Source organism: Mytilus galloprovincialis, chromosome 1, assembly GCF_965363235.1.
Source record: "Mytilus galloprovincialis chromosome 1, xbMytGall1.hap1.1, whole genome shotgun sequence".
In the NCBI taxonomy this organism is placed as follows: Eukaryota; Metazoa; Mollusca; class Bivalvia; order Mytilida; family Mytilidae; genus Mytilus; species Mytilus galloprovincialis.
In genome coordinates this window covers 96,732,017-96,742,393 of record NC_134838.1, presented here as the reverse complement: position 1 = coordinate 96,742,393, position 10,377 = coordinate 96,732,017, and the positions used below count along the sequence as shown (strand labels likewise).

General features: G+C 32.4%; 1 protein-coding gene across 1 annotated transcript; it reads left to right on the top strand.

Annotated features, from left to right (window-relative positions):
• Window positions 1-2,755: 2,755 nt before the first annotated feature.
• LOC143046100 (uncharacterized protein sll1735-like) lies at window positions 2,756-10,274 on the top strand. The gene is made up of 6 exons (XM_076219093.1): window positions 2,756-2,848; window positions 4,270-4,481; window positions 5,101-5,290; window positions 5,983-6,081; window positions 8,880-8,990; window positions 9,998-10,274. Exons 2-6 carry the CDS (start codon window positions 4,341-4,343, stop codon window positions 10,099-10,101), a joined length of 645 nt encoding a protein of 214 aa, XP_076075208.1. The 5' UTR covers window positions 2,756-2,848; window positions 4,270-4,340; the 3' UTR covers window positions 10,102-10,274.
• The last annotated feature ends 103 nt before the right edge of the window (window positions 10,275-10,377 follow it).

The window sequence follows — 10,377 nt, the reverse complement described above, 5'->3', positions numbered from 1 at the left end:
TGAAGAACTGGATAGTCCATCACTGTATTGGATACCTAAACTACATAAGTGTCCTTACAAACAACGGTATATTGCTGGGTCTTCTAAGTGCTCTACGAAACCTCTTTCTAAATTATGAACATCTATTTTATCAGTAATCAAAGCCGGGTTTTAAAGTTATTGTGAAACTGCCTATTCTAGAGGTGGCGTGAATCATATATGGATACTAAAAAATTCCAAAGATCTTTTAGAGTACATACAATTTAACTCTCTTTCATCTTGCAATACTATTTAAACATTTGACTTTTCTACACTTTACACAAATATTCCACATTCCAAACTAAAAGACAAATTGAAGGAGTTGGTATTGCTTTGTTTCATAAAAAAGAATGGCCAACGTAGATAAAAGTCACTTGTCTTAGGGAGGGATAAATCCTACTTTATAAAGGATCACTCTGATTTAAACAAAAAAATCTCTGAATCTAACATTATCAAGATGCTTGATTTTTTGATTGACAACATATTTGTTTTGTTCGGAGGACGTGTTTTTCAACAGACTGTCTGCATTCCAATGGGAATCAATTGTGCCCCTCTTCTCGCCGACTTGTTTCTTCATTATTATGAGGCTGACTTCATACAGGAACTTCTTAGAAAGAAAAATAAGAAGTAAGCAATATCCTTTAACTTTACGTTCCACTATATAGATGATGTTCTCTGTCTAAATAACTCAAATTTTGTGACTATTTTGAACGCATATATCCAATCGAACTAAAAACAAAGGATAGAACAGATACAGTTAAGTCGGTCTTATATCTTGACTTACATCTAGAAATTGAAAATGAGGGTCGGTTGAAAACAAAACTTTACGACAAAAGATATGATTTCAGCTTTCCAATTGTGAAATTTCCATTTCTATGTAGCAACATTCCATCAGCGCTTGCATACGGGGTTTATATCTCCCAATTGATACGATATTCCCGTGCTTGTATTTCCTATCATAATTTTCTTTATAGAGGGTTGCTGCTTATAAGGAAGCTATTAAACCAAGAGTTCCAAATGGTGAAGTTGAAATCATCCCTTCGTAAATTTTACGAACGCCATCACGAGTTGGTTGACAGTTATGGAATAACCGTTTCACAGATGATATCGGATATATTCCTTACTTTGTAACTAAAATCGCTTTCCCTTACATGGATGTGACCTACCGAATTCGACTATTTACCGGATTTGCTGTCTTTTCGTAATTAAAAAGATTTCTTTCTACAAATACGTGTTTCGATATATGAAATATAGTGCATTTAGGAAAATGATTGGCTCTCTTATCTAAAAATAATTCACTGTTACAAGTAATTTTCCGTTTTCCTATGTTGATAATGGCATTAACAAGATTTTGCATGATGCAAAAAATCAGATAAATCGCAATGTGTTATTCAACATCTATAGTCTGTGTGTTTGCAAACATTTAAACAGCAGTCTTTTCTTCGTTTTGAATCACACTTTCAAAGCGCTGTGGAAGCATGCAATTTATAAAGTGTTGTTATCATTTTTACAGCACTGGGTTTATACCTCTGCTAGTAGACTATCAGTCATGATGTATAACAAATCCTTCAGAATTTGTCCGTTAATACATTTTGAAATATACGAAATAAGGTCTCAACATCTTTTGCGGGCTAAGATGGATTTTCGCTATTATATGGGTTTTTGTGATGTAGATCGTGAACTGTTCCGGTTCTAAAACATACTTGGCTTTCAGATATTTGGCTTTGGGCGTTCCTGGTGAACGTAAATCCAGAAAACAGTTTTGGTCCTCTGATGTGGTTTAGAATGGTATGAGTTTCCTATATGAAAGGGTAAAGTAGTATGTGTTTAGTCATTTTATATCAAAAACGAAAAGAACCTTAAAAAAATAACATCTTAAATATATTTTTGTTCCAAATATACGCGTATTGACTCGATTAATAAAATGAGTAAAGGTTTGACAGAATAAAGATATATATTATTAATAATATGTGAAAAATACAGTTTGATAATGTTGATTTGTCAACATGTGACGATTGCGCAATCTTGATAAGACAATTTTATCTTAGCGTCCCTAAGATGTCGTCTGTCGTGACTTCCGTACGAGATAAAAGGTCATATAATTTTGGAATTTTCCAAAAACTCTTGTAGTTGCTATGAAAACATTAATTTGTATTTTCATTGCGTATTTCGGGTTGTCGAGTGCAGAAACAATACCTGAACTAGCTGAAAAATTGAATGGTCTAAAATTCATTAGGCTACTAGACGATGTTGGACTAACTGACATGTTATCTGGTACAGGTAAGAGTATTTATATCTCTAGAACTTGTACAAATACACTTATAAACTACATATAGTAATATTTAATGTTTACATTCATAGGAATAGACATTTGGCAACTTTGATACCCACTCGGTTCAGAAATGAAAATGCTACCAGAAACCGTTATTAAAATACTAGCTACATATTTTATGCATGTAATACATATTTAAAACGTATGATACATATGTCTATGTGTACAATATGTGAATACATCGTGTTTCAGGAACCCGTTAAAAGAATATCATTCGTCAGGTATGCTCAAGATCAAAACTTTTTCGGAAAGCAAAAACATAAAATTTGTAACAGCATAAACACTCGTTTTAAAAAGCCAACGCGTGATTTGGGTATAACTTTCATGCTACCCATTTGGCTGTACTTTTTGGACCTTTTGGATCATAGCTCTTCATCTTTTATATAGACTTTGGATTTCAAATATTTTGGCCACGAGCATCACTGAAGAGACATGCATTGTCGAAACTTAATGCCCATCTGGTGAAGAAAATTGGTACCGTTAATGTTATTTCATCAGGTACGCTCAATATGAAAAAATCTATATATAAAACGTTGGAGAGCATATAAACCACAATGCTCTTTACACGTAACAGAAAAGCCGAAATCTTTCAAAGCCTTTTGTTAATATGCTTTGTCTATATGTCTTTTCGCGTTTTGACGTCAATTTGCAATCCCAGTTTTACCACATTTCAATGAGTGTGTACATCCTATATATCAAAGTGAACTTGCGATTAATGGTCATAGCGAAGGTACAGAAGGTCCGCTTATATCTTAGTCGTTTCCTCAATATTGATACATCTAGACTACTTTAAACTAGAATCGATGTCAATCGTGATGATTTCAACTTTCCAATTGTCAATTCCCATTTACCGGTATCAGCAGTAACATACTTTCTGTTTCATCGTATAGATTTTAACAAATGTAAGTTGATACGTTAAGCTCGTTCATGTTTACATTCTATGGCTTTCATTAACGGGATGTGCTTCTTATATGCTTCATACACAAAAACTGTTCCAACAGAGTTATGTGGAAAAACGACTGAAATCAATACTTAGTCTACATAAGATTTATGTCACTTATTACGTAACTGGTCTCGCTCCTTTTGAAATTCGTGCGATTTTTTTCGGTTCTTGTTTGTTACCTTGACGGGTTTTTTTCTTAAACATCCCGTCATTGTGTTTTTTCTATGATAATTTTTAAAATCTTTTCTTATATTTTTGTTAATATGCTTTGTCTATATGCCTTTTCGTGTTTTGACGTGGCTCTGTACTTATACATGCCGCCATTTTTTTTATTGTGCCATGGTAAATGTTTGTTTACATATTTTTTTGTTTCATAGTGATTAAGATATAACACAATGTTGACTACTGTACCCCTATTTTTGACATTTTTACTTATTATGTCTTTTTATTTTGTTCACACATCGTCGTCATTATAATGAAATTGTATGCAACTGTCATACAAGTGAGAATTTTTGCAAGCTATAAAACAGGTATAATCCACCATTGTCTACATGAGGAAATGCCTGTACCAAGTCAGGAACATGACAGTAGTTGTCTATTCGTTCAATGTGTTTGAGCTTTTGATTTTGCGTCGGAGTTAGGAATTTTTGTGATTTTACTTTTTTCTAATTCATTTACGAGATTTCAACACCGGGTAAACTATACTGCCGTCCTAATTTATCACGATCACATAATTTTGTGACCTTGACGTTTACTCACAAAATGTATTAGTAAGTTCAAGTCATGACAATTCCGAAACACTGGCTAGCTCATATCTTAAAAGGTGGGATAAGCAACGTTTTGTCTCTTGAAGTTGTTTTAAATTAGTACACGTTCCAAGGGGTTTCATTATATATAGTACCTCAAAACAGATACCACATATACAGTATTTTTCGACTTTTTCAATGTATTTTAAATTTTTATGTATGATTTGCAGGTCCGTTTACAGTTTTTGTACCAACAGATAATGCATTTGATGCTTTAGCAGATGGTGTATTGAATAAGATAATGAAAGACAAGGAGCTGTTAAAGTCTGTACTTATGTTCCATATACTAAGCTGGAAGATATATACCAAGGAGTTAAAAAATGAAAAAAGGATACCCACCCTTAACAATAACATGAAAGTTAGGATCAACCTTTATAATAAGGTAAATATTATGACGTCAAGGAAAAAAGAGTTACGTCGGTTCTAAGAATTTATCGTAAAAATCACGAAAAAAATTTATTTCATCATCTATACGGAAAGTTTGTTACAATGAAACCGTGTTGTATGCCATCAAGCAAAACTGCATCAGTCTGCTTTGTATCTTGTCATTTACTCGCCAATATCGAACGATGGTTTATCTCCATCACTTATTCATCTCTGTGGGACGGCATGGTTAATATCAGCCAGGAAAGTATTTTAAACTTCCGTTCAGCAACTGCGAGCCCTCTTCCACGCGCTACTATTTTTTTTTTTTTTTTGTACTTTGTATAGGTATCCATTAAAAGGAAATTTGGTGCTATTTTCTCTAATGATTCTGATTGTACACCTATTAATATTATACATATTTTGTTGTTTTATTGATTGATAGTAAAAGGTGTTTCATTGATTCATAAAAGTTGAGGATTGAGATAACAATTTTTTTTTAACCCCGCACAGAATTAGAATTGTTGTCTGTTATTCAATTGACTCCTTTTTACTGATTAACATATATGGAACTATTTTTTTTCTTTTTAAACCTGGTCCGATAATCTATGACTATTCATATTTATATATTTCTTCAGAAAATAGTAATAGATGGAAGTAAAGTTTTACTTGCTGACCAAAACGCAACAAACGGTGTTATCCATGTGATTGACAAGGTTCTTGTGCCGTTACCAAGTCAAAACATGCTCCAGTACTTAGCCAGCGATGGCGAGTTTTATAAATTCATTCATTCGTTTGTAAAGGTCAAACTAGAACGCAAGTTAATAGGTAAGAATGATTGAGTTCTCATTGATGTTTAATAGTTTTAATCACATTTTTCAGAACTATTTTCGTTTTTCAAAAAGCATAAATACATGTGAGAAGAATGTCTCCATAAAGCTATATTTAAATCATGCATTTTATACATTGAAATTGCTGAACGTCAGCTTTTTTTCTTTTCTGAAATGGCATCTTAAACGTTAAGAGCAAACTTGAAAATTCGTAGATATACAAAAGCAATGGGAGTAATATAATTAGAAGGAAAAAAAACAATATTAAATCTCAAATTGTCCGAAACCATGTTTGACTAGGAAAATTGGAACATTCGTTTTTGTTAAAATTGCTATACCATTGGACAGTTTATTAGAAAAGAGCGGTAGCATTTGTTACCATGCTTATATTTTTTCGGACATTGTTATATTATTTGGAATATAATACTTTGTGCTCAAATTCAATGTTATGGATTATGGATTTACGGCATGTGCGTAATGAAAAACACTGTACATGTTGGTATAAAAGCATTTATTTGAGCTTATGAGGTTACTCAGCACACGTATTTTTTAAGTCATGTTTTGTGTTTGTTACATAATATTACAATGCAATGGAAACCTTTTTCTGGACATTAAATTGCAAGTGGAAAGTTTTGTCACTGTAAATGTCGATGATATATATTTTAAATAACTTTTTTTTTCTATTTGCAGATGGACCTTTTACGTTATTTGCGCCAACAGATACAGCTTTTGACCAATTCCCTCCATACCTTCTGATTAAATTAGTTAGTGATGACAAAAAACTTACAGGTAAATGTATTTATGATCACTTGCATATTTTACATACCTTTGGTTATGAATACATGATACACTCGAACTGACTGAATAGAAAAATAAGCAAACCGAAAATTTAAAGGAAAAGTATTACCGACCATATAAGGCACTTAGATCATTCTTGTTTCTTCAAACTAGTAAAGAACAACTTTTCAATTAATTTGTTAAAAAATCGATATTCAAATGTTCAACTTGGATTGCCCAAAATGAAGAGGAAGATATCTGGACCCAGTTAGCCACTTTATGAACCCTTAAACAGTTACAACGCCTAATCTTTTTCTCGAAGAGAGCTTGTCATTAACATGGAATTTAACTCCTTCGTTCAAACCGAACTTTACTGAGAGTCTATTTTAAATACACGTACGTATTCCCAATATGTTGTCAAAACATGAAGTTATCGTATTGTTATTTTTACAGAGGATGACCTTGAGGTCACTCCGATGTATTGTTATCGCTTAAATTTCCGTCATTCATAAATTCTAGTCAAATTAGTTTTGGGTTTCCAACACCAGTGAAAAAAGTGCATTTTCATACCTGCGATTTCTGTTCTCCGGTTGTACGATGTTTCAACAAAATATGGAATCATTTCAGTTGTTGATTTAGTGGTGAAAATTTGACTGAATTATATCTTAATAAATACGATTTTATATGTTTAATTGGTGTTTCAGAAAGAGGTCAGGTGCTCTTGTTCATTCATAAAATTATCGTTCATTCATAAATTTATCGTAAAATAAAAATCACTACACAGGTTATACGTGTAGTGTAAATGACCACCTGTAATCTAAAAATAGCGGTCTCACTAATAACGACAAGAAGAACTTTTAGCGACAAGAAGCGTCAAGAACGGACAAGAAGAATAAATTAAGCGACAAGAAGACTATTTAGCGACATGAAAACTTCTCGTACCGCATGAGGATGACGCATATCAAATGAACAATTATGTATGGGACTTAGTTTTAAGAAATGATGTCAAAGTAACACTATGAAAATATTTTTAGTAAGCTGAAATATATATTTATTTTTTACATGTTTATGTCTTGTAAGTTATTTTATTTCTGTCCCATTTTTCAACATTAGTGTCTCGAAAGGTGAAATGTTTTAACTGAATGGTTAATTTAAATTAATTATGAAAATTGTTAAAATTAGATAAATAAAAGTAATTATTGCCCAGTTACAAACACTTAACCAGGGGATAATCCATAATTACCCCCAACTTTAGCCTGGTAAACTTGTTGTCTCCTTGTGAAATATAAAACATATTAAAAATGATTTCCTGCTTAAGTTTTTTATTGATATAAAGTCAAAACCTTCTTGCTTTTCACTAGACAACCATGTCCTGTCAGGTTTAATTCTTATATATGTAGATGAAAAATAAAAGTGTCCCAAAACATTAACATGGCAGCAATTGCTTTTACAGCCTTTAAGGCTTTGATTTTTTTTTACAGAAGAGTGTCCACCATGCACTTGCACTGCACTATAATAATAGTAGAATAGAATTATCATATATAGAAATAGATGAAAATGATATTAATCGGTCGTCCAACTGTCTATACCAATCTGCTCAGCTCTTAATAAAACTCCATATCACGGCTTACTCGACAAAAAGCTTAATATTATGTCTCGCAGCTGATATTTTACGATATCAACATGCAGACAACCTGATAATCGGTACATACATGCAATCGTAATATTAATAATATATATAACAACAAACCAGTGTATTCTCTACGACTATTATTATACAAGTATAATAGTCCAAGGTATACTGATTTCTTGCACTACAATATAATAGTTATTACGGTGAGGTTGAATTTCCTGTCATTTATTCATCATCCAAGCACGAACTTGTATCAGAAAAAAATATCTCTGTAAATAAACCCAAGTTTCAGGTATAGAGATTTGATCTGTTTCTGTGACATGTGCTTTTGACCATCCACAAGAACCTGCGGTCATCCGATGTTCAGTACTTCAGTACTTTGATTACTCTTCGAAAAAGGTTTCGTGTTAACTAACCAGAGAGAAATTACCGATTTCTTTGCATCGAGTTTTCACAAATTTCTGTTTTTTCTGCCTTATTTTTTAAGTTGGTTTAGAATTAAATGACAGATTATGTTGATACTTTCTTTTAGTTAAACTGTTTTTTTTTCCCAATGTGATATATTGAAGACCGTTCGTGTTATTTCAAATTATGACATTATCTTAGATATTTTCTGTAGAAAATTGAGCAAATGATTGCATTGAAGTTGTCAATAAAATCAACGGTACCAATTTTGTTGCACCAGATGCGCATTTCGACAATATATGTCTCTTCAGTGATGCTCGTGGCCAAAATATTTGAAATCCAAAGCTTATATAAAAGATGAAGAGCTATAATCCAAAAGGTCAAAAAAGTATAGCCAAATTCGTGAAAGGAATCAGAGCTTTGCATGAGGGAGATACATTCCTTAATTTATAATAATTTCTAATATTTTGTAACAGCAAATTTTAATAACACAAAAAATCCGTATTTTCATGCCAGTACCGAAGTACTGGCTACTGGGCTGGTGATACCCTCGGGGACTAATAGTCCACCAGCAGAGGCATCGACCCAGTGGTAGTAATAAAATCAACGGTACCAATTTTGTTGCACCAGATGCGCAAGCTATGATTACGTAAATATCTGGTTGAAGAAAAAAAATGATCCTCTCTCAAAATATCTTTGCGCACTTGACAAAAGCCAAATGAACATGGGCTGTTAATCTGATATGGTGAAATACACATCTCTAATTTTGTAGATGCTTTAAATTATCACTTAGTGAAAGGAACTTTATACACTGCTGGTTTGACGAATGGAATGGTACTACAAACAGTAGAAGGCAGATCTTTAAATATCACAATGAATCCAGGTAATTCATTTTATAAAGTAAAGATATCACTATTGTGACGCCATAATATTGCTACAAACAGTTACACACAAGAAAAAGTAAACTGATATAGATTTCTACAAAATTATGGAATTTGTAAAAATTTAAGGATTATTGATTTCGTATTTTTTTTGCTACACCGATTTTTGGTGTCGTGCTTTATATTTGATTGGTCCGAATAAAGAGTATGTTGGGTAACGCCAATGGGAGCTACCAAACAGCATAAATAGCTAAAAAGACTGATATAAAGCGGCCATATTATTTTCGACTATAGACACTAAGACTGTCTTTTTTGTATGTAATCTACTTTGTTTAGTTTAGTAATGAGTATAAATTAAGGGACAATCAAAGATCTGCATCTACACAAAAGCAGCACGTGAAGAGGTTCTTGAACTGGAACAGGCACATGAACATCTGGCGGGGTTACTTTTTTTTTTTAATTTTAACCCGTCCCTTCTAAATCCGATAATTTAAATGCCAAAGTGCACATTAAAGAACCTAGAAAGGAAAAAAAAAAACACTTTGAAACTGGTTCACTTACCCAACAAAAATACAGGCAGTTACAAGCAAACAATAATAATCAAACAATGTTTACAGCTACTGAAGGCAAGTACAAAATGTAACTTAATCTTATGACATAAATCTTGTCGTTCTGAACATTCGTAGCTATATTTTGGAGTATATTTCCCACCAAAACCTCATAAACATTGCAATAGACTGTAGATACGATGTTGTGATAATCCAGAAATATATTTCAACAATACTTTCCTGCAGAAAAAAAGTATTGGTTGTTTTATCTCTTTAGCTCCATGAATCATGCAAATTTAAAATTTCCATTAGATGCTGTAACAACAAATGTGTATGGAAGGCAGAAGACAAATACAAACAAGAAAAATAAAATAGAAAGCTTACAAGTAACCGTTACGGCTACACATATATCAAGTTGTTTCCAAAAAAACCATGATAAAATTTGTTTTTTTATTTGTCAGATAAGTTGATGGTAAATGACTGCAAAATAACAACAGCGGATATTTCAGTTGTCAATGGAGTGATCCATGTTATTGATACTGTTTTGTTGCCGCCTGTGGTATAGGGCGGGAAAATACCAAGATAGAGCTGGCTCTACTATTTCTTCGATAGAAGCCGTTTTATTTTTAATAGAGCATGAAGTGTACTGGAATATTATATTAGGAATTTACTGTCAGGTTGATGATAGTATAAAATTAAAATCAATGGAGAAGGTTTTCTTGTGCTCTAGACAAAAAAAATATATTTCATATTATATGCATTCATATGTATGTGTGTGGATTGTGTGCTTATGTGCATGTGTTATCATACTATTTTGCAATGCTGTAAACTGCTATTATGA

Coding starts and splice junctions, on each gene's coding strand:
- LOC143046100 (XM_076219093.1), top strand. CDS start 4,341: ATGAAAGACAAGGAGCTGTTAAAGTCTGTACTTATGTTCCATATACTA. Junction 4,482..5,100: donor GGATCAACCTTTATAATAAG/GTAAATATTATG, acceptor ATATTTCTTCAG/AAAATAGTAATAGATGGAAG. Junction 8,991..9,997: donor AAATATCACAATGAATCCAG/GTAATTCATTTT, acceptor TTTATTTGTCAG/ATAAGTTGATGGTAAATGAC.